This window comes from Carcharodon carcharias, chromosome 5 (assembly GCF_017639515.1).
Source record: "Carcharodon carcharias isolate sCarCar2 chromosome 5, sCarCar2.pri, whole genome shotgun sequence".
Taxonomy (NCBI): domain Eukaryota; kingdom Metazoa; phylum Chordata; class Chondrichthyes; order Lamniformes; family Lamnidae; genus Carcharodon; species Carcharodon carcharias.
Window position 1 is genome coordinate 46,706,487 of NC_054471.1, and position 25,000 is coordinate 46,731,486.

At 43.0% G+C, this 25,000-nt stretch overlaps 1 protein-coding gene across 6 annotated transcripts in view; it reads left to right on the plus strand.

Moving 5' to 3' along the window:
* sesn1 (sestrin 1) overlaps positions 1–25,000 on the plus strand; it is a 112,469-nt gene that overhangs the window by 71,736 nt on the left and 15,733 nt on the right. The window contains exon 1 of one of the 6 annotated variants that reach the window (XM_041187759.1): positions 14,953–15,236. The exons of 4 other annotated variants lie outside the window; for them this stretch is intronic. In XM_041187759.1, the coding sequence (XP_041043693.1) occupies positions 15,159–15,236 (78 nt within the window). In that variant the 5' untranslated portion in view covers positions 14,953–15,158. Of the gene's footprint in view, positions 1–14,952; positions 15,237–16,944; positions 16,984–25,000 lie in introns of those variants that run through there. One more of the 6 variants, XM_041187760.1, reaches the window with a different exon arrangement.

The following is a 25,000-nucleotide window of genomic DNA, read 5'->3' on the forward strand; positions in this document are numbered from 1 at the left end:
ATATTCTTCATGTGATACAAAATATGTACAATATTAATAAAACAAATGCACAATCTTTTAAAAATAGCTTTGAGGTTTTAAACCATCAACAGTCAAAACTGATACATTCATTACCTAGAGCCAGGATATTTCAAATGGGTTTTGCAACCCAGCTGTTGCACAAAGCGAGCCTGCTGTAAACAAAGGATGGTGACAAGCTGTTAACTGAAGTCAAAACAGAAAATGCTGGTAAACTCAGCAGGTCTGACAGCATCTGTGGAGAGAGGAACAGAGTTAACGTTTCAAGTCCGTATGACCCTTCTTCAGAGCTGAAGAGAAGTAGAAACGTGATGCAGGTGAAGCTGGATAGAAGGCCAGCAATAGGTGGGGGCATAGGAGAGATTGACAATGATGTCATGGACAAAAAGGCAATGGGAGTGTTAATGGTAGTGGTAAGGGCTAAAAAAGGTGCTGATAGTGGCATAAAGGTAAGAAAGTAGAATGTGTTAATAATGGAACAAGGGTCAGCACTCTGAAGGATCAACATGGCCACAAGTAATAGATGACCCTTTTGGGGTGGGGTGGGTTGGGTTGGGGGGAGGGGGTGGTGGTTGGGAAAAGAATGGATAGAAAATGAGATATAAAGGGGATAAAACAGTGAATAAATTAATAAAAAATAAGTAGATAAAAGGTTAAAAAAAAAATTTAAAAGGGGTGAGGATAGAAGAGAGAGAGTTCATGGTATGAAGTTGTTGAACTCGATGTTAAGTCCGGAAGGTTGTAAAGTGCCTAATCGGAAGATGAGGTGCTGTTCTCCAATTTGCGTTGGGTTTCACTAGATGGACATGTGGGCATGAGAGCAGGATGGTGTGTTGAAATTCAAGACAGGCCGATAGATTTTTGGGGTATTAAGGGATATGGGGATTAGTGTGTGAAGGTGCAGTTGAGGTAGAAGATCTTGTTGAATGGTGGATCAGGCTCAAAGGATCAAATGGCCTAGTTCAGTTTCCATTTCCTATGTTCTTGTATTAGAGTCTGAAAAGGGTATTAACATGTTAAGTGAGTGGGCAAGAAGGTGGCATATGTAGTATGATGTGGAGAAATGTGAGGTTATTCACTTTGGTAGGAAGAATAGAAAAACAAAATATTTTTTAAAATAATGAGTAACTTAAATGAGTGTCCACATACACAAAACACAAAGCTAACATACAGGTACAGCAAGCAGTTAGGAAAGCAAATGGTTTGTTGGCAATTATTGTAAAGTGATTGGAGTACAAGATTAAGGAAGTCATGCTGCAGTTGTGCAGGGCATTGTCGGGACGGCACTTGGAGTACTGTGTACAGTTTGAGTCTCCAATTTAAGGAGGTATATACTTGCCTTTGAGAGGGAGATTGATTCCTAGAATGAGGGTTGTCTTATGAGAAGAGACTGAGTAGAATGGACCTATACTCTCTGGATTTTAGAAGAAAAATTGAAACATATAAGATTTTGAGAGTTTAACAGGGTAGAGGTTGCATGGTTGTTTCCTCTGATTGGAGAGTCTAGAACGAAAGAGCAAAATCTTGGGTAGGAAGGTAGCCATTGTAGATTGAGGTAAGAAGTTTGTTTGCTCAGCGGTGTCAAGCACAGCCTCAAGGGATTGTATGATCCACGCCTATTGTTTCTTATGTTCAGACCTGGGTGAGCAGAAATTTCCTCCAGCTAAATATTAGGATGCCCAATATATTGGCTTTGGTTCCTGCCACAAACTCTGTTCCGTCACCATGGACTCTATTCCTCTTTCAGCAACTGCCTGAGGCTGAACCAGACTGTTCGCAACTTTGGTGCTATATTTGACTCTGAGATAAGCTTCCAAACATACATCCTTGCCTTAACCAAAACCACTTATTTCTATCTCTGTAACATCACCCGCCCCACCTCAGCTCATTTGCTGAAACATTTATCATGCCTCCATAACCTTTCGATTTGAATTTCTAGCTGGCTGCCCGCATTCAACCTTGCAAACGAGGTTATCTGAAATTCTGTGCCTGTGACCGAAATTTCACTAAATCACATTCCCCTATCCCCACTATGCTTGCTGACCTATATTGGCTACCGTTTAAGGAATGCCTTGAGTTTAAAATTGTCATTCTTGTCTTCAAATCCCACCATGGTCTTCGTAATCTTCTCTAGCCCTACAACCTCCAAGATATCTAATCCTAGTTCAGCTGATTTTGGCATCTCATGCATACAAATTTTAATCACACTATCGTGGGCAGCCTTGCAATCAGCTGGCAGGACCCTAAGCTATGGAATTCCCTCCCTAAACCTCTCCGCCTTTACTTTCTTTCCTCCTTAAAATCCAGCTCTTTGACTAAGTTTTTGGTCATCAGCCCCAGTATCCGCTGAGGTGGTTTGGTGTCAAATACTGTTCGGTAATGCTCCTGTGAAGTGCCTTGAGGCGTTTTCATATGTTAAATGCATTATATAAATACAAGGTGTTGTAACTTTATCCCTTCTAACCCTCTAGAGAACGTACTACTTTAGTTCCAAGTAGATAAACATGCTATTCTGTGGGCCTTCACTTCCAGGACATGTACCTTTTCCTGAACAAGTTCTTTATAAGGTTGGATTATTAGCCTTGTGTGGTACCATAAGAAGGGCCCTATCTGCTCAATCACCATTACATGCCATGTCTGATATGTAATTCCATTGATTATATTGGATCTGAATATTAAGCAACACATATGATGCAATGCTGTCCATTTGGCACAGCATGGACAAATTTCTACCCCACCGTGTTTCTATGACATGCAGCTTGCTTTTTAGCATGGCTTGAGCTGTTCCAAGTTATTGATGAGTAGAATTTTCCCCTTGTGCTTTATGGCTTTGGGCAAAGTTTCACTCCTGCTATCCAGTTTACAGACATGTGACTGTTCCCAATGTTCTCTAATTCTACATATCTACTTTTTGTTATTCTTTTGGTGTGTTTAATTTTAGTTTTTCACTTTTGTACTTTGTTGACTCAGTGATTTTGTCTAATATTACAGCCGTGGATTGCTTTCGGTTTTGGAACGTTTCCCTGTAACCTACTATGTTTCTGTGGACTTCTAGAAATGCACCAGGCTAACCACTTGCAATGACATTACTTCAGAACAGTTCAAGAAGACACATAAGCATCCGCTCCTTACCCCTAACCAGTGAATGGTGAATTCTATAACTTCTCAACTTTTGCAGTGGTACAAAAAAAAACATTTTTTGTTAGATTTATTGCTAAATTTGGACATTGTTCCTATTTATCACTAAATAATTATTGAATCTATTGATCACAAACTATTTGCTAATCTGTACCTTGCAGCACAAGACCAAGCTGTGTGGTAAACATATTTTAAAATCAAATTAACATAGTTATGGCTTCAATAATGAGAGAATAGTAAAATCTAACGATATTTAAGTCTCCTCATTTAAAAGTAGAAAATGCTGTAAGTGTATAGTAGCTCTAATCTAAGCAATTTAAGGGCGAAAGCTTGGTTAAACATTTAAATTGTAACTCCATCAGAACTGGTATAGGTAACAGGAGAAAGTCGGCAAGGTGGGGCACGTAAAGATACGTCAACAAAATTGTTGGGAAAGCAAAAAACATAAATCTATTAACCTCTTTCACAAACTGTTTGTGGTGCAAATGTAAGTGTATGAACTTCAAAAGTGATTTGTCCTGGAATCTGCATATGGGAAACTGAGGCAAAAGTTTTAAAAGTTTGGGCCAGGATTGGGAATATATACAGAGAGAAAAAATTTATGGTTGGGAGCCTGTTGGATGAAGGAGGGAAAATTGAGCTTAAAATTTTAGTGAGATTTGACACTGGAAACTTACAAAGAGCTACAAATTAGTTAAGAAGGGAAAAAGCAGGACTGCAACTCAGACAAACTTGTTTGTGAGGCAGTGAGTAGTGTGGAGAAGGGAAGAAGCAGGAAGGCTATGCACTTTCTCCATCTGTTCCTTCTTTCTTTCCATACCTGCTAACAGGTGAATAATGTGCACTAATAGGAATGGTTAATTTATGCTTACAGAAGGTCTTGTGTTATGAAGCACCTGTCTGATTGTAGTTGAAGAAAGTTGAACTTGGAAACTGGAAAGGTAGCCTTCACCTTCAAACAGATGTGCTTAACAGTGTAACTTAGGGTGAAATAACATCTGACTGATATAAAAACAAAAAATGCTGGAAAAACTCAAGAGGTCTGGCAGCATCTGTGGAGAGAGAAACAGAGTTAACTTTCCAAGTCCATATGACTCAGAGCTAAAGATAAGTAGAAATGTGATGGATTTTATACTGCTTAAGAGGGGTGGACTGAGAGAAGGTCAGGGATAGGTGGGAGGTAAGGAGAGATTGACAAAGATGTCAAGGACACAAGACAAAAAGAGTGCTAACAGTAGCGGTAAAGATTAAAGAAGGCGCCACGTTCTGCTATTAACACATTCTGTTCTTACCTTTATGCTACTATCAGCACCTTCTTTAGTGAAGAAGAGTCACATGGACTTGAAATGTTAACTCTGTTTCTCTCTCCACAGATGCTGCCAGACCTGCTGAGTTTTTCCAGCACTTTTAGTTTTTAATTTAGATTTCCAGCATCCGCAGTCTTTTGCTTTCACCTTAGCTTTTGCCTTATCGATAACCCATGCATAGAACTGACAGGAAAAATTTAGACACTTTTATTGAACTCATCTAATGCTGTTATCCTGATCACGCAACGTGACTTGCAATTTAATACTTACTAACCTATTGGCCCAGATCTTCCAATCTCTGGATGGTGAGACCCTGGATGTACCCTGGAAGATGTGCTATGGGACCCCTCCGAAATCCCAATGTAAGGACTCATGAGAATTGCCTCGGAAGTTTGAACTTCTGATGAGCAATTCCCTTTTTGCCTGGGACCCTTCGAAAAAGTCTCCAAGCCTGAGTTGGAGTTGGAGACTTTGGTCAGTTTCAACTTACTTATCTGGATAGTTACCCAGGAAATATTAGACAGAACAACTGTTAGTCTGGGTAACTAACAGCTGACCTGCCACTCACTCAGACTGTCTCTTCCTCACTGACTCTCCCCAACCCAGCCTGATTAGCCCCCACTCCCCAACTAGCACCCCCCACCGACCTGACTTGCCCCCATCACACCACTCCACCTGACTAGCCCCCACCACCCGACTCCTAACCCGACCTGACTACCCCGACCCACCTGCCACCCTGCCTCCTACCCACTTAACTTCTCTCCGTAGCTTTTCAAAAGCTTTGGGATTTTTAAACTCTACTTTCAGAATATGGCAGCTAGTGCTGTAAAAAGGGGTATGGTTTCTGCAATGATTCTCTCCGTTGCTTCCTCCGAGGTTTCCTGCACTGACTGAGTTCAGCAGGATCCTCCATCAGAAAATTGCCCTGAAAAATCAGAAGAAGATAAGTGGCTATTTTTTTTTGGTCTGATTAGGGTAAGAAATAGGGGTTCCAACCCTGAATGGAAGATTTGGGCCATTATATCTAATCCATGTTTTAAGTTTGTATATAGGGAAGATTTGTGGCTGTAGTATTATGTCAAAGACTCATTTTTATTCAGCTATCACTGACGTCCTTCGGTGTTATAACTAGGTTTGCTTTAAGAAGTAACAGTCTGGGATTTGTGCTTTTCATTTATGTCGGTATTCCACTCCTAGAGACAGACTGTTGAAATTACATTAATTAGCGTTCGTTGTTTAATAACTTGTTAACTTTAAGAACATTTAGTTCGTAATCACTCATAGATGCTTTTATTGCATTACATTGTGGATGATTTATCAGGACCAAGGGAATTTGCAGTCAGGCTAAAGTTGGACTGTCACCTATTAAATTGAAACTCTAGACTTTATTTGCCTTTGAGGGATATATTTTTGATTTTCATGCTATGTGCTCAAACATACAAGGGTATTGGGATATATCATAGAAAGTGTGTTTATGGGACCACCAAAAAAATTGTGGGAAATTGCAAGAGGACAACACAAAGAGCCTCACAGTTATTGTTGTGTTACTGTCTAAGGGCATGTGTTAGGAAGGGTGTTATCAAAGGGTCAGGTTTATATTTTCTGTGTTCAAAGACGATACCATACATTTTATTAATGGTAATCTGTGGCATTGTCTTTGCTATTGTTTGTTTTTCATAAACCTGTTCTGTAGTTTAAAGCCTGTAGTGTTTATTCTTCTGCTTTCCAATGTCTAGTACCGTAATGGGCTCATGAACTATCCAGTAAAGTTTCTGTTTGACTCCTGGCTCACCACAGTACCAGATATTAAATGTAGAGAGGTATACTCTGGTTTGAGAGAAATGAGGGCCTGCTCATGGGAGTGTATATAGGAAAAATGTGTGTAATAATGTCAAAAGAGTAAAAGAATTTTACAAAACATTGAGTTCATCCTGAACCATGAGGAACTGAATTTTTCCACCTTATTCCATGCCAGAAATTGAAAAGAGGTGTCCAGCGTTATAACGGCCATATTAAGGTTAATTTGGTGATTTGTAGTATGAAGAAAGCTGTTACTATAATAAAGCAACTGGCAAAAGAAATGAAACAAATGCCCTGCACTATGGACAGCAGAGTAAGCCTTAATTTATGTTTATCATTCATGCCTTTGCATCACCATACTCAACTATTCCAAAATTTCTTTACTGGACTCCCACATCTAACAACTTCAGCTCATCTAAAACATTGCCATGTCCTAATGAAGAAAAGATAGGAGCTAGAGTTGGCCCTTTGAGCTTTGAGCCTGCTCTGACACTCAACAAGGTCTGATCTTCTACCTCAACTTCATCTTTTGGGATTAGCTCCATATCCCTTAATTTCCTTAGTACCCAAAAATCTGCCCACCTCTGCCTTGAATATACTCAACAACTGAGCATCCACAGTTCTTGGAGATAGCAAATTCTAAAAGATTCACAACCCTTTGAGTGAAGAAATTTCTCCTATCACAGTTCTAAATGGCTGACCCCTTATTTTGAGACTTTGACCCATTGTTCTAGATCCCTTAAACCAGGAGAACCATTTTCTCAGCATGTACCCTTGAAAATTTTATCTGCTTCAATGAGATCAACTACTTTTTCCTAAACTCCAAGGAATATAGGCCTAGACTACTCTATCTCTCCTCATAGAACAATTCCCTCATCCCAGGAACCAGTTGAATGAACCTCAACGCTCAGAGTCATAGAGGCTTACAGCACAGAAAAAGGCCCTTTGGCCCATCGAGTCTGCACCTGTCAAACAAGTGCCTAACTATTCTAATCCCATTTTCCAGCACTAGGCTCATAGCCTTGCATGCCATACCATTGCAAGTGCACATCCAAATACTTCTTAAATGTTTTGAGGGTATCTGCCTCTACCACCCTTTCAGGCAGTGAGTTCCAGATTCCCACCACCCTCTGGGTGAAAAAATTCTTCCTCATGTCCCCTCTAAACCTCCTGTCCCTTAAATCTATGCCCCCTGGTTATTGATCCCTCCACCAAGGGGGAAAATTCCTTCCTGCCTACCCTATTTATGTCCCTTAGAATTTTATACACCTCAATCATGTTCCCCCTCAATCTCCTGCTCCAAGGAAAATAACCCCAGTATAAGCAATCTCTCCTCATAAATATAACTCCCCAGCCCAGGCAGCATCCTGGTAAATCTCCCTCTAGGACAAGCACATCCTTCCTTTGATACAGAGATCAAAAGTGCACACAATATTTAAGGTGTGGTCTCACCAATGCCACCAAGTTCTGTTCACTCATCACCCTTGTACTTGCTCAACTATGCTGTCTCCTGGTCCGGCAATGCCTTAATTTTAATGTTCTCATCCTTGTGATAAAATTCTTAAATGGCTACACTTCTACCTACCTCTAACCTCTTTCAGCCCTACAAGCTACTGAGATCTGTGCTCTTCATTTCTGGCCTCATTTGCATTCCTGATTTCCATCACCCCACCATTGACTGTTGTTACTTTAGCTGTAATGGCCCTGTCTGGATTTCCCTCCACAACGCTCTCTAGCCCTCTCTCTCTCCTTAAACTCTATCACTGTGGCCGTCTGTCCTAATATCGCCTATATATAACTGGTGTCAAAGTTTTGTTTGGCAACACTCCTGTGAAGTGCCTTAGAACATAGGAGGAATAAGCCATTCAGCCCGTTGAGCCTGCTCCACCATTCAGTATGGCTGATCATTCACTTTAATGGCTTTCTCCCCACAATATCCCCATTTTCCATTATGTCATTGGTATTTAGAAATTTGTCAATCTCTGTTTTAAACATACTCAGTGACTGAGCTTCCACAACCCTCTGGGGTAGAGAATTCCAAAGATTTACAACCCTTTGAGTAAAAAATTTCTCCTCATCTCAGACTTAAGTGGCTTCCCCCTTATTTTGAAATTGTGACCCCTGGTTCCAGACTCCCCAGCCACCTTCAATCCACACTATCTGTCTCTCTTAAGTATCCTGCAGTTTCAATGACATCTCCCCATCTCCGCACCGCGTGCACACCCCCCCCCCCCCCCAACAGCCAAATTCCTCGAAACAACGGAGTTTACAGGTCCAGCTCGCTCAACCTCTATCCATAGGACAGTCCTGCCATCCCGGGAACAAGTCTGGTGAATCCTCACTGCACCCCCTCCATGGCAATTACATCCCTTCCAAGGTAAGAGGACCAGAGCTGCACATAGCACTCTGGGTGCAGTCCCCCAAGGCCCCATGAAACTGAAGAATGGTTTGCCACTCCCACACTCAAATTCTCCTGTAGCATACCATCAGCACTCCTCCCAAACTGCTTGCTGCACCTGCATGCTATCCTCCAGTTGTTTATTGTTGAGGACACCCAGGTCCCTCTGCACATCCACACTTTCCAATTTCTTACCATTTAAGAAATGATTTTTAAAATTCGTTCTTGGGAAGTGGGTGTCCAACATTTATCGTCCATCCTTAATTGCCCTTGAGAAGGTGGTGGTGAACTGTCTTTTTGAATTGTTGCAGTCCGTGTGGTGTAGGTACACCCACAGTGATGTTAGGGAGGGAGTTTACACATTCGTTTCTCCTACCAAAATGGACAAACCCACACTTTCCACACCATTCTCCATCTGCTATGTCCTTACCCACTCACTAAAGTCTGTCCAAATCCCCTTGAAGCTGCTTTATTTCTTCCTCACAACACATTCCCACCTAGTTTTGTGTCATCTGTGAACTTGGAAATATTACATTTGGTCCCCACATCCAAATCATTGATTATATATTGTGAATATCTGGGGCCCCAAGTACTGATCCTTGCTGTGCCCTACTAGTCACAGCCTACCAACACGAAAATGTTTTTACTATGTTAAAGGAGTCATATAAAAGAAACTTTTTCTGAGGGTTGTGCAACTTCGGAATTCTCTGCCTCAGAATGTTTTGGCAGTGGGGTCATTGAATATTTTTAAGGCAGAAGTAGATGGATTCTTGTTAGGCAAGGGAATCAAAGGTTATCGGGGTTAGATGGGAATGTGGAAATCGAAATACAATCTTCAGCCATGATCTTATTGAATGGCGGAGCAGGCTCGTGGGGCCAAATGGTCTACTCCTGTTCCTATTTCTTATATTTTTATGTTCTTAAAAGCTGATGTTTGTGGTTGAAATGTACACTTCACTTTTATGCAAATCAACAGGTTTCACACTGTACTTAAAGTACATTGATTGAAACATTTTTCAGTAAAATTGCTTTACATATGCTCTGACAACTGCACATCCTTACCTTCAGTTGTTCCCTGAACTGTGTGTGAGAGAGAGGGGGTTGGGGGTCTGTGGTGGGGTGGAGAAATGACCTCATTTGTATGTCACAAGAAATGAGACTGAGGAAAAATATATTTGAGTTTATATTTCTAAAATTGAGAGTGAAACTTGAGCAATGCATGTGTTGTCTTGTGCAGAAGACCTATCTCCTGCTCCCTTTATTCCGTTCTTGTTAAACTGCTGACCATTCAACTTTCCTTTTTGGCCTCCATGCTCCAAGTCCTCTATCACTGTTATCACTCCACTTCTCAACCTACTGCCCCGTTTCAACCTCTCACTTTTCTGCAATGCTCATGAATGTATTGTTGCCTCCCAATTTCGTGTTCATCTTTCTTGTAGCTCCATCTTTGAATCTCTCCAATCAGGTTTCCATCCTTGACCCACAGCACTGAAGCCACCCTAACCACAGTCACAAATAACATATTCTATCATTGTGATCCAACCCTTCAACCCCCTATAATTTTTGAAACACCCGACTACACCTTCCTCAACACGTTCCTCCTGTTTGCCAGCTCCTTGCAAGTGCAGATGTTTGTATATGATTACATAGATGAGCAAGAAACCAGAGCATCTCTCCCTGTCCTTGTACCAATACCTCATGTCCTCCAGAGATCTGTCCTTGGCCACTTCAAAGTCCTCATTTACATGCTGCCCATCTGCAGGTGTAATGTCAATTTCCACACTTATGAAGAAGAAATCAAGCTCTGTATACTTTTCCCACACTTTGCTCAACTCCTCCATTACCTCTGCGTTTTCAAACTATTTGTCTGATTTCCAAACATGGAGGAGCTATAATTTTCTTCCATTAAAACTCTGGAACAATTGATGGCATTGTCTTTCACCCTGCCAGCAAAGTGTCACAAACTGCCAACCCTCCCCAGACACTGCCTCAGGCTGGACCCAACTACCTGCAATCTCAGCATCCTGTTGGAAGCTTCAGACCCCACATCCTCTTTATCACAAAGAATAAGTCTGCAAGTACTGAAATCTGAAATGAGGCAAAACCAAAGTAACTTCTCCATCACAAAGACCACCTCTGTAACATCGCCTGGGTTGGATAAAATTCTCATCTGTACCTTTGGAATAGTTGAGTTGGACGTGACTGTCTCCTAATTGGCCTTCTATTCTCAGTAAACAACAGCTTATCTTAATCTTTGCTACCCATATCTTGTCCCACTCACAAATTAAAAAAGATGGGTGGGAGGGGACTAGCTCCTGATCCCTCAATGCCTCCAGTTTAAATTTTTCAAGTTTAAATTCGTTGATGGGTTTACCCCCCCTCCCCTACGTCCAGCGAACACTGCTGCTCTGACTCTATCTTTTGTGCATCACCACTCCTTTTATCCCATCAATTGGCTGCCAAGCTTTCAGCCATTTAGGCCTCATGGCTTAAGAGTTGTTGCAGGAGGGAGGGTTTTAGATTCCTGGATCATTGAGACCATTTCTGGGGAAGATGGGATCTGTACAAGCAGGACAGTCTACATCTGAACCAGAGTGGGACTAACATCCTTGCGGGCGGGTTTGCTAGTGCTGTTGGGAGGAGTTTAAACTAATTCGGCAGGGGGAGGAGACACAGAATGTTAGCAGAATAGGGACACATCATAACACAGTAAAACAATCAAGTCAGAGGGAGTACAGCTGCATTTAGCTTCAAGGGAGTAAGGCAAGACTGGATGGCCTCTACTTTAATGCCAGGAGTTTACAGGTAAAACGGATGAGTTAAGGGTGAGGATTGACATGTGAAATTGTGACATTGTAGCCATCACTGAGACGTGGTTGACGGAGGGGCAGGTTTGGCAGCTCAGCATTCCGGGACATAGAATCTTCAGGCAAGGCAGGGGAGGGGGTAAAAGAGGAGGAGGCATTGCATTGTTAGTTAATGAGTCAGTTACTGCAGTAAGGAGAGATGATATCTTGAAGGGGGCATTGAATGAAGCTTTGTGGCTAGAGCTTAGGAATAAAAAAGGGGCAACCACATTATTAGGTGTTTATTATAGACCCCCCAGATAGTCGGTAGGAAATTGAGGAGCAAATATGTGCATAGTTTGTGGAGGTGTGTAAAAACAATAATAGGGTAATTATATTAGATGATTTCAACTTTCCCAACATTATTTGGGATAGACATAGTGTTAAGGGCTTAGATGGAGTGGATTTCTTGAAATGTGCACAGGAGAACTTTTTATTTCAATATGTAGAGGGCCCAACAAGGGACGGTGCATTGCTGGACCTAATTCTGGGGAATGAAACCAGACAGGTGGCTGAGGTGGTGATGGGGGAGCATTTTAGTGATAGCGACCACAACATGGTACAATTTAAGTTTGTTATGGACATAAAAAATGACAAGTTGCAAAAAAAAATGTTTTGGATTGGAGGAGAGTGGATTTTAGTAAAATAAGGCAGGATCTGGCCAAGGTAGACTGGGAACAATTACTTGTGGGGAAATCTACAGAGGAACAGTGGGGGGTGTTCAAAAAGGAAATGGGGAGGGTACAGGCTCAACATTTTTCCTCTAGGATGATGATAGGGAGGAGTAACAAGCCCAGAGAACCATGGATGACCAGAGATATTCAGCTTACAATTAGAAGGAAAAGAGAGGCTTTTAGCAGGTACAAGGGAAGTAAATCAGCGGAGGCATTAGTGGAGTACAGACATTGAAGGGTGGAGCTTAAGAAAGCAATTAGGAGTGCAAAGAGGGGACATGAGAAAGCTCTGGCCGGGAAAAGTAGGGAAAATCCCAAGATATTCTATAAGTATATCATTGGGAAGAGGATAACCAGGGAAAGAGTAGAGCCCATAAGGGACCAAGGGGGCAATCTATGGGTGGAGCCAGAGTGTTGAATGAATACTTCACATCCATCTTTACCCAAGAGAATGAGGATGAAGGTATCGAACTCTGGGAGAGAGACTACGAGGTTCTTGAGCAAATTGATATAGGGAGCGACAAGGTATTGGAGGTGTTGGCAGGCTTAAATGTGGACAAATCTCCAGGTCTGGATGATTTGTGTCCCAGACTGCCGAGGGAGGCAAGGGAGGAGGTCGCAGGGGCTCTGACCCAAATTTTAAATTCCTCTCTGGTCACGGGGGAGGTGACAAAGGACTGGAGAACAGCTAATGTGGTTCCGCTATTTAAGAAGGGTTGTAGAGATAAGCCAGGGAGCTACAGGCCAGTGAGTCTCACGTCAGTGGTAGGGAAACTATTGGAGAAAGTTCTGAAGGAGAGTATCTATCTCTACTTGAAGAGGCAAGGTTTGATCAGGGATAGTCAGCATGGCTTTGTCAGAGGGAGGTCATGCCTAACAAATTTGATTGAAATTTTTGAGGAGATGACCAGGTGTGTCAATGAGGGTAGTGCAGTTGATGTAGTTTATATGGATTTCAGCAAAGCCTTTGACAAGGTTCCACATGGGAGACTTATAAAGAAGGCAAATGCACATGGGATACAGGATAATTTGATAAGGTGGATTCAAAATTGGCTTAGTTATAGGAGACAGAGGGTGATGACAGAAGGATGCTTTAGTGACTGGAAGCCAGTGTCCAGTACCACAGGGATCTGTGCTGGGCCCCCTATTATTGTCATTTATATAAAAGACATAGATGATTATGTGGGAGGTAGGATTAGTAAGTTTGCAGATGACACAAAGATTGTCTGGGTGGTTAACGGTGAGGTTGAGTGCCTTGGGCTACAGGAAGATATAGACGGGATGGTCAAATGGGCAGATAAGTGGCAGATGGAATTTAACACTGAAAAGTGAGAGGTGATACACTTTGGAAGGAGTAATTTGACAAGGAAGTATTCAATGAATGGCAGGACACTCAGAAGTTCTGACGAACAAAGGGACCTTGACCTGTTTGTCCATAGATCTCTGAAGGCAGAGGGGTATATTAGTGGAGTGGTGAAAAAAGGCATATGGGACACTTGCCTTTATCAATTGAGGCATAGATTACAAAAGTAGGGAGGTCATATTGGAGTTGTGTAGAACCTTGGTGAGGCCACAGCTGGAGTACTGTGTGCAGTCGCCGCATTATAGGAAGGATGTGATTGCACTGGAGGGGGTGCAGAGGAGATTCACCAGGATGTTGCCTTGGATTAAACATTTAAGTAATGAAGAGAGGTTGGATAGACTTGGGTTGTTTTCGTTGGAGCAGAGAAACTGAGGGGCGACCTGATCGAGGTGTACAAATTATGAGGGGCATGGACAGGGTGGATAGGGAGCAGCTGTTCCCCTTAATTGAAGGGTCAGTCATGAGGGGGCATAAGTTCAAGGTGAGGGGCAGGAGGTTTAGGGATGATGTGAGAAAAAACGTTTTTTACCCAGAGGGTGGTGACAGTCTGGAATGCACTGCCTTGGAGGGTGGTGGAGGTGGGTTGCCTCACATCCTTTAAAAAGCTCCTGAGTGAGCACTTCGCACGTCATGACATTCAAGGCTATGGGCCAAGTGCTGGTAAATGGGATTAGGTAGTAAGTCAGGTGTTTCTCGTGTCTGTGCAGACTCGATGGGCCGAAGGACCTCATCTGCACTGTGATTTTGATTCTGGATTTTCCTCCCAACCCTGTCTGTGATTCGCCTTACCTTTCCTTAAAACCTACCTCTTTCACGGATTTTTTGTCACTCTTGCTGTTGCTACTACTACTTGTATCCATTTCTGTTTGATTATACATACCTTTGAAGTGTCATGTGAATTTTTTCGATGTTAAAGGTGCTATATAATTTCAGCTAGATATTGGTGTTTCAGCTGAGCAATATGTTTGTATTTTATATTGTGTATTTTTGCAGATATCTGATATTTGGGTGTGGTGGGTTAAAAAGGCAACAGATGTAAACGTCCTATGATAAATCATGATTTAAATTGTTCTGATACTAGATGTAAGCAAACTGCACTTGGCCAGTTCACAAATTCAAGCTCCCTATGTTTTGAGTACTCCGGTGGTAGCCGCAGTTGAGAAGTAGTTGGCGGGATGGTAGTCTTTATCGGGGGCGGTATCTGTTGGGGGGTGCGGGGGTGGGGGGGGAGGGGGAGCGGCTCACTTGCTTTGTTTTTCTTAGTTTTTGTCAAAGGTCAGTTTTGTTTTCCATCCAGTGAGCTTGTCGTTCTCCTCCAGACCTGGGCGTATTGCTGCTATGTGTAGCTTCTCTTTTGATCATATGAAATGCCGCTCCTTCTGCCCTACTGAAACCGGCTTCTGAGTGGTCAATAATGACAGAGCCTGCCTGACACTGCTTTAGAGCTGCCAATCGGAGCCTGCGCCTGGTGATTGACTTCGAGCAGTTGTTTATACCATTACAATATTTAAACAAGGGCTGTGTGCCGCAATCGTAGTTCTGCAGCTGTTGGCAAGACGAGCGGGAAATAAGTTATATTTTGGCTTTTATTAGAGCTATTCCAGTAACGTCGAAATGAGACTCGCAAACGCAAGAACGAAAACTATGGGCAGGTCGGTGAGGGAATGTCTGCTCTGCAGTAATTGTAAAAAGGTATAGTATGTAGTCGAGAGTCTATAAAATCCGTTAAAAAGGGGCACCTAGAGTTCCTAACGTTCTCCCTTAAGAAAACGTGTTTTTAACGCTTTGGGTTTAGGATTATATGAAACGATTATATTAGAACTGATAGAGGATTGGCTAACGAGCAGAAAACAGAATTAGGGCTAATGGGTCATTTTGCGATTGACAAGCTAACCAGTGGGGTGCCACAGGGATCACTGCTGGGGTCTCAACTATTCACAATCTATATATTATACAGTCTCTTATCTGAAAAGGAAGAATGCAGGGTTATTGGAAGAAAGCAGGGGAATGGCACTCTGCTAATTACTCAATCAGAGAGCTGGTGCAGACAGGATGGGCCTAATGGCCGCCTTCTATGCTGTAACAACTCTGTGACTCAGTATAGATACTAGTCTTGAGCTGGTATCTGTATAGTGTTATGCTCAACAAAATAATGCCTTTAATATGGGAAAACATCCTGAGTCATTTAAGGCAAGGGGTAAGAATTTCGTCCTGCTATTTCTGGCTGGCATGCAACCCCTGGTGGAAAAATAAAAGGTATGACACTGGGAGCTCTGTACATAACTTTTCCAAAGCTTAGAGCAGCAACAAAACCTGAAAACAGGGAATGGAGAGCATCTGATAAAGTATTGTAAAAATATGTTAATTAGTGCAAAAGAGAATACTTCAAAGGTGTGGATGTGGTTATGAAGTGCACAGCTTAGGTGGCTTAAAAATTGGCTGCCAGTGGTAGAGTGAAGGGAAGGAGGAAGCAAAAGTCAGGCATGAAGACTGATGAAATTATATTGGAGAGGGGGAGGTAATAAGTTTGAGGCACTGGAGGGCCAGCAGCTTGTGTAGTGAGTGCAGTGGTGATGGGTGGTTGAGGCTTGGTATGGAATAGAATGCAGGCAAGAGAGTTTTGGGTGAGCTGAAATTGAGGAAAAATGGGAGATTATTCATGAGAGTATTGGAAGAGTTGGGTCTGAAGGTGACAAAGGCAGATGGGTTGAGATAATGATGGAGGTGGGCAATGTCAAGAGGTGGAGGTAGGAGTCTTTAAAACAGCTGATTTATTTATGTTTAACATTTAAGTCAGATACTTGGTCAAGAAGAACAATGATAGCTCAAATCCTTATGGGCTCTGTACTTCGGTGATGGTTAAAATTTCAGCATGCTCAAGAGATGTTTGTCTCTTTGTTACTGTCACCTTTAATGCAACTATTGTATAAACTTTAAAATTTCTAATACTAGCGTAGGTATTTTTCCTTTTAAGTCTTTTCATGTGATATTTGTTTCATCAAGTAGTATTTTACTCTGCTTTTCTGTGGTTCAAAACTTTTATGGTTGACCGTACATGCCATTTCAGCAATGTATAAATTAGTATGTTAGATCTTTTATGTAATCAATAGTAATATATTAAAATTGGTATAATGTTAAACTTACTGTTGAAAGTAAAATGATCATGTAAAGAAAGGTAACTCCAATTGCAGAGCATTGGTGTATTTTTCGCAAAACATTTCAGTGGAATTTAGTGGGCGCATCTTAATTTTCCACTTGCAATTAACACCTCTGTTTCCCATACCATGTAATAATTCAGGTAGCCTTGACTTATGAAGCAACAGGGAATTGAAACAAGACAACACTGTGGCCCCTGAAGATCCAAGCCCACCAGAAGCAGTTATTCTTGCTGGTTTCAGAAGTGGAAACATTTCTGATGAGCCCAGCCTTCCTGCACAAAGTAACTAAGCAGTTTTCAATTATTGGGTCAGATTGCACGTAACAGCTTCAAAATCTTTTGGCTCCTGCTGTCCACCCAACCAAGCGCTCTTCGATCTCATCCTCTGCAGTTTCTCCACTATCACTTTCTCAGCCCACTGATTCCAACTGACACTTGCCAACATCTGTTTTACTGTCTATGACTGACTTCCTCCCTCTCCTTCCAAAGCCTCTTAATCACTTTTTTCTTTGTGTCTGATTCTAGTTTCATGAGAATGCCGTCTCTTGGTTCTGTTCATACCTGCTGTGGTACATTCATTGCCACCAATGGCATCCCCTGCTTTCACAGTCACCTCTGGTATATACCGGGAGCATTTTTTTTTATCCTTTTTAAAAGGGCAGCTTTCACAGGCCCACCAATGATAATTGGTTCTGCTGCCCTTATCAACTTTGGTGCTTCACCTGCTTAATATTAAGACAGGGGTGAGCCTAATTATTTTCTCCAACCTAACAGAAAAACTAAAACCACCCTCTTTCATTCCTTTGAACACACATGTGCCTCTAGCCTGGATTCTGTCAACTTTTCCAGTTGCCACCTCAGGCTGTCAGGATGTGCAAAACCTTGACATATGTCATCATTTGCATGCTATCTTTTTTATACAACTCTAGCCACCAGGAAGCATGAATTGTTCCCATAGTTTGTTGCCATGTCATCACTACATTATTGGGGTGCAAATATAAACTCTAAATACTTTTACTGTAATATTGTACAGTTGGCAGGATAGCTGCTTATCTTTGAAGTAGAGTTTGAATTAGGCAAACTTTGTGTTCGTGAAACCTGATTATATGAGTCCTGAGAGTGGAGGCACAAAAACATGGGCCACTTTCAATTGAATGTCTAACCAAAATCGGCAACACATGGATACAGTAAAAAGGGGAATTGGTAATTTGGTTCATTTGAGTGTCATCCAGGTACCAATATCCAAGTGCCTTTTTAAATTCCCGATTGGTTTAGCACATTAATGTAATTGGTATCGAAGATAGACTGGAGATGGATCGAGTAGGATGGATCCATAGGTCATCTAGACCTGTTCTGTGTATGTGGGTGATCCTTATAAAATACATATGTATGGCCCTGTCCCAGTTCTTCTGAGAAGGCAATGGCGGGCCTTCTCCTTGATCTGCATTGTCGTTGTAATGGTGCTCCCACAATGGTGTTGCGTAAACTAAAGGAATAGGTGGTGTATGCCTCTGAGGCAGGGTTCCCATGATACTGCTGCAGTGTATCCTGTAGTTTATTCATCCTTCGTCACTGGTGCACAGTGGTTGCAGTAAGTGAATATTGAGTCCATTTGTGATTTCAATCAAGAAGACTGCTTTGGCCTGGATGGGATTGAGCTTCTTCAATAGTGGTGTGGCAATGAATACTTCATTGTACTCCTGAATTGAGCGTTGTGTTGATGGAAGCTTGAGGGTTCAGGAAGTGTGCTGCTGGTCTGAGTGGCTAGCAGTTGACCTGCCCTTATGGCTATTGTTTAAAGATGGCTGGTCCAGTTCAGCTTCTGGCCCAGCATTCTTACTTTATACAATATCTAATAAAGGTTCAGCTCCAAGCATTTGCTAACAAGGGGAAAGCTCACTTTCCGCTGAAAACAAGTGGATCCCTAGTAACATTGCCTGTGTTAAGTAGAGGATACACCAGTTTGTAGTATGACAGCATTGTACCATTTAACGCACAGTATGATCTGTCGATGATAAAGAGTTGTGTTAGAACTGGCCTGACCATTTAATGGTCAGAAGGTCCTACACTTGTAAAAGGCATACCCTGTGATTAATTAAAGAATATTTTATGTTGGTGGAGTAGTGGAGATAAAGTTGAGTGGGGAGCGTTGGTTTTTTTCCACAATTGTTTTGCAGGTTCTGATGAAGGCAGTGCTGGGGCCTTGGAACTTGTTTCCTTAAGCCACGTTCCTCTGAACTGCAGCAAGTAGAAAAATCATGTGTGCATATGTCATGAAGGATTGGAATCAACCCCAGGGCTGTACCGCCAGAGTCTCTGCTTCATAGTCAGCACTGTTGCCTCGGAGGAGGAGGAGGAACTCAAGACCCCGATTGCTTTTGGGTTGCAACCCACAGCTTTAGGAACCCATGGCTTAGACAATCAATTCATCATCATCATCATACAGTACAAAAACGGCACGGGGGGGACATAGTAAGAAGATCACAGGAAAGACGTGCGAGCCACATAGTGAATACTAGTGCTGTAGGTGGTGTACACCATATCATGTTCCATAGGTGTAGGTGCTGTTCAAGTGGACTTCTTTCTCCTGGATGGTGTTGAGCTTCTTGATTGTTGGAGTTGCATTCATCCAGGCAAGTTAGGAGTGTTCAATCACACTCCTGAAGATGTGCCTTGAGTGGTAGAGAGACTTTGGGGAGTTGGGAGTTGAGCCATTTATGACATTATTCAAGCTCTGACTTGCTGTACTAGCCATGGCATTTATGTAGCTGGTACAGTTGAGTTTTTTTGTAAAGTTTAAGACTTTGTAGACTACTTAACATTTAATTACACACGTCTGAATAGTTTATTCTTAAAAGGCTTTTGAGGACTCTCCAAAGTTAAAATTGAACATTGGTTTAGTTTTATATACCCGACACAATTTTATTTAATTTATATTCATTCACGGGATGCGGGCTTTGCTGACTGGGCCAGCATTTATTGCCATCCCAATTTGCCCTTGAGAAGGTGGTGGTGAGCTGCCTCCTTGAACCACAGGAAGTACACTCACAGTGCTGTTACGGAGGGAGTTCCAGGATTTTGACACAGCAACAGTGAAGGCATGGCAATATATTTCCAAGTCAGGATGCTGAGTGACTTGGAGGGGAACTTTCTGGCGGTGGTGTTCCCATCTATCTGCTGCCTTTGTCCTTCTAGCTGGTAGTGGTTGTGGGTTTGGAAGGTGCTGTCTAAGGAGCCTTGGTGAATTCCTGCAGTGCATCTTGTAGATGGTACACATTGCTGCTACTGTGCGTTGGTGGTAGAGGGAGTGAATGTTTGTGGATATGGTGCCAATCAAGTGGGCTGCTGTGTCCTGGATGGTGTCAAGCTTCTTGAGCGTTGTGGGAGCTGCACTCAACCAGGCAAGTAGGGAATATTCCATCACACTCCTGACTTGTGCCTTGTAGATGATGGACAGGTTTTGGGGAGTCAGGAGGAGATTTACTTGCCGCAGGATTCCTAGTGTCTGACCTGCCCTTGCAGCCACAGTATTTATAAGGCTAGTAAGGTTCAGTTTCTGGTCAATGGGTAACCCCCAGGATGATGCTAGTGGGAGACTCTGTGATGGTAATGCTGTTGAATATCAGGGGGCAATGGTTAGATTCTCTCTTGTTAGAGGTGGTCATTGCCTGTCATTTGTGTGGCACTTGTCAGCCCAAGCCTGGATATTGTCCAGGTCTTTGCTCATTTGGACATAGACTGCTTTAGTATCTGAGGAGCCGCGAATGGTGCTGAACATTGTGCAATCATCAGCGAACATCCCCCACTTCTGCCCTTATGATGGAAGGAAGGTCATGATGAAGCAGCTGAAGATGGTTGGGCTGAGGACACTAACATAAGACATAGGAGCAGAAATTTGGCCATTCGGCCCATCGAGTCTGCTCCGCCATTCAATCATGGCTGATAAATTTCTCAATCCCATTCTCCCGCCTTCTCCCCATCACCTTTGATTCCCATACCAATCAATAACCTATCTATCTCGGTCTTAAATACACTCAATGACCTGGCCTCCACAGCCTTCTGTGGCAATGAATTCCTTAGATTCACCACTCTCTGGCTAAAGAGGTTTCTCCTCATCTCTGTTCTAAAAGGTCTTCCCTTTACTCTGAGGCTGTGCCCTCTGGTCCTAGTCTCTCCTGCTAACGGAAACATCTTCCCCACGTCCACTCTATCCAGGCCTTTCAGTATTCTGTAATGTTCAATCAGATCCCCCCTCATCCTTCTAAACTCCGTCGAGTATAGACCCAGAGCCCTCAAATGTTCCTCATATGTTAAGCCTTTCATTCCTGAGATCGTTCTCGTGAACCTCCTCTGGACCCTCTCCAGGGCCAGCACATCCTTCCTGAGATACAGGGCCCAAAATTGCTCACAATATACTAAATGTGGTCTGACCAGAGCCTTATAAAGCCTCAGCAGCACATCCCTGCTTTTATATTCTAGTCCTCTCAAAATAAATGCCAACATTGCATTTGCCTTCCTAACTACTGACTCAACCTGCAAGCTAACCTTAAGAGAATCCTGGACTAGGACTCCCAAGTCCCTTTGCACTCCAGATTTCTGAATTCTCTCCCCATTTAGAAAATAGTCTATGTCTCTTCTTCCTACCAAAGTGCATGACCTCACACTTGCCCACGTTGTATTCCATCTGCTACTTCTTTGCCCATTCTCCTAACCTGTCTAAATCCTTCTGCAGCCTCCCCGCCTCCTCAATACAACCTGTCCCTCCACCTATTTTTGTATCATCTGCAAACTTAGCCAGAATGCCCTCAGTTCCTTCATCTAGATCATTAATGTATAAAGTGAAAAATTGTGGTCCCAACACTGACCCTTGCAGAACTCCACTAGTCACCGGCCGCCATCCTGAGAAGGACCCCCTTATCCCCACTCTCTGCCTCCTGCCAGACAGCCAATCTTCTATCCATGCTAGTATCTTGCCTCTAACACCATGAGCTCTTATCTTACTGAGCAGCCTCCTATGCAGCATCTTGTCAAAGTCCTTCTGGAAGTCCAAGTAGGTAACATCCATTGGCTCTCCTTTGTCTAACCTACTCATTACCTCCTCAAAGAATTCTAACAGATTTGTCAGGCATGACCTCCCCTTGATGAAACCATGCTGACTTTGCCCTATTATACCATGCACTTCCAAGTATTCTGAAATCTCATCCTTAATAATGGACTCTAAATCTTACCAACGACCGAGGTCAGGCTAATCGGCCTGTAATTTCCCGTCTTTTGCCTCACTCTCTTCTTAAATAGGGGGGGTTACATTAGATATTTTCCAGTCCTCTGGGACCCTCCCTGACTCGAGTGACTCCTGAAAGATCACCACTAACACCTCCACTATCTCTTCAGCTATCTCCTTCAGAACTCTGGGGTGTAATCCATCTGGTCCTGGTGATTTATCCACCTTCAGCCCTTACAGTTTTCCTAGCACCTTCTCCTTGGTAATGGCCACCATACTCACCTCTACCCCCCGACTCTCTTGAACTTTGGGGATGTTACTCATGTCTTCCACCGTGAAGACTGACGCAAAGTACCTATTCAGTTCCTCCGCCATTTCTTTGTTCCCTACTACTACTTCTCCAGTGTCACTTTCCAGCAGCCCAATGTCCACTTTTGCCTCTCTCTTACCCTTTATATATCTAAAAAAAACTCTTGCAATCTTCTTTTATATTACTGGCTAGTTTACCCTCAGGTTTAATCTTCTTCCTTTTTTGTTTAGTTGTCCTCTGTTGGTCTTCGTAGGCTTCCCAATCCCCTGGTTTCTCACTGCTCTTTGCCGCATTGTATGCTTTCTCTTTAGCTTTTATGCTGTCCCTGACTTCCCTTGTCAGCCATGGTTGCCTCGTCCTCCCTTTAGTATGCTGCTTCTTCCTAGGGATGAATTTTTGCTGTGTCTCCCAAATTTCTCCCAGAAACTCCTGCCATTGCTGTTCCACTGTCTTTCCTGCTAGGCTCATCTCCCAGTCAATTCTAGCCAGCTCCTCCCTCATGCCTTTGTAGTTGCCTTTATTCAACTGTAATACCATTACATCTGATTCCAGCTTTTTCCTCTCAAATTGCAAGGTAAATTCTATCATATTATGGTCACTTCCTCCTAAGGGTTCCTTCACCTTAAGCTCCCTTATCAAATCTGCCTCATTACATATCACTAAATCTAGAATTGCCTGCTCCCCAGTGGGCTCTACCACAAGCTGCTCCAAAAAGCCATCTTGCAGACATTCCACAAATTCCTTTTCTTGGGATCCACTACCAACCTGATTTTCCCAGTCTACCTGCATATTGAAATCCCCCATGATCACTGTAACCTTGCCTTTCTTGCACGCCTTTTTTATCTCCTGGTGTATCTTGTACCCCACATCCTGACTAGTGTTCGGAGGCCTGTACATAACTCCCATTATGGTTTTTTTACTTTTGCGGTTCCTCAACTCTACCCACACAGATTCTACATCATCTGACCCTATGTCGTTTCTTGCTATCGATTTGTTTTCATTTCTTACTTACAAAGCAACCCCACCCCCTCTGCCAACCTGCCTATCTTTTCGATAAGATGTATATCCTTAGATATTTAGCTCCCAGCCCTGATCCCCTTGCAGTGATGTCTCCGTGATGCCCACCACATCATACCTGCCAATTTCAATCAGTGCCACAAGCTCATTGACCTTATTTCATATACTGCGTGCATTCAGATACAACCCCTTCAGTCCTGTATTTCCCGTCCCCTTTCTCATTGTCGTCCCTTTATGTGATCTGCTTGAAGTTAGTTTCCTAGCCCTTTTCAAACACTCTGTCCTATTTTGTGTTCTGGAGACTTTAATAGCCTCTCCTGGGCTCTCCTTTCTTTTCAGTTTTTTCATAATTTTCCATGAAGTTGAATCCATCTACCCCCCCATCCTGTGTGCTAATCTGCTGCTTTGTTTCCCATTAGTCATACTTCTTGGAGTTTTACCTCTCTTTCCCCCCCCCCACTTTCTAGTTTAAAGTCCTGTTGACCACCCTATTTACCCTTTTCGCTAGAACATTGGTCCCAGATCAGTTCAGGTGGAGACCGTCCCAACGGTACAGATCCCTCCTGTTCCAATACTGATGCGAAATGGGACCCTTCATTTCCGCACCACTCCTTTAGCCACGTGTTTATTTCCCTTATTCTCACCTCCCAATGCCAATTTGCACGTGGCTTGTGTAGTAATCCGGAGATTATAACCCTTGAGGACCTGTTCTTTAATTTAGTTCCTAGTTCCCGATAATCCCCAAACAGGTCCTCTTTCCTAGTCTTACCTATGTTATTTGTCCCGACGTGGACCACAACAACTGGATTCTCCCCCTCCCTCTCCAATATCCTTTCAAGCTGGTCAGAAATATCCCTCATCCTGGTACTGGGCAGGCAGCATACCATGCGGGACTTTCGATCCTGCTTACAAAGGATGCTATCAACTCCCCTAATTATAGAATCCCCTACAACTACCACTTGTCTTTTTGCTCCCCCCTCTCGAATGGCCTCCTGTGCCACGGTGCGGTGGTTAGCCCTGTTCCTCATCCACTCAGGGAGCAAGTACCTCATACCTGTTGGACAAGGTCAAGAGCTGAGGCTCCTCTGTTCCTGAACACAGGATCCCTCTACCTGCCTCACTTGCAGTCACACCCTGCTGATCCTGACCAATGATCGAATTTCAGGTACAGCAGGATGAGGTTTCCGATGTTAATTAAAAATAAAATAAAAGTTTTCAGAATTAATTTATTTTTAATGTTATAAATCTTCAGCCCCCTAACGCAGCTCTGTGCCTGCGCATGTGCAGACTTCCACGCTCGCTGCCCTCCCCCACCCTGGCAGCGCTGAGCGTTACAGTGCACGATTCACACTGGCTGGCCTTTAGTTGGCCGGCCAGCCAGCGTGAAATCGCGGCCAGGGCCCAGTTGCAGGTGGAGGCCATTGTGCTCCTGCTTCCAGGCCTTCCCGCCTGATGAGAGGAGTATTTTGTATCCCCAAGCAGTATTTTGGCTAATCCAGAGTGGGTGAGTGATCCAGACCAATGCATTGTCAAAACATTAGCAAGGGGTGTGAGATTCTAAGAGGATGTCCACTGAACATTTAAACTATCTTACCACTCACTTCTCTCCTCTCCCTCAGGTATTCTGTGCTTTTGTGAAAATCAAACATAACCTTTTTGAATCATAAAATTTCTTATTTCAAATAGGAATATTGGCACAATTGTAGTAAAGTGAAACCTTTAGATAGTGAAGAAAGCTAGTGGTTAGCTTT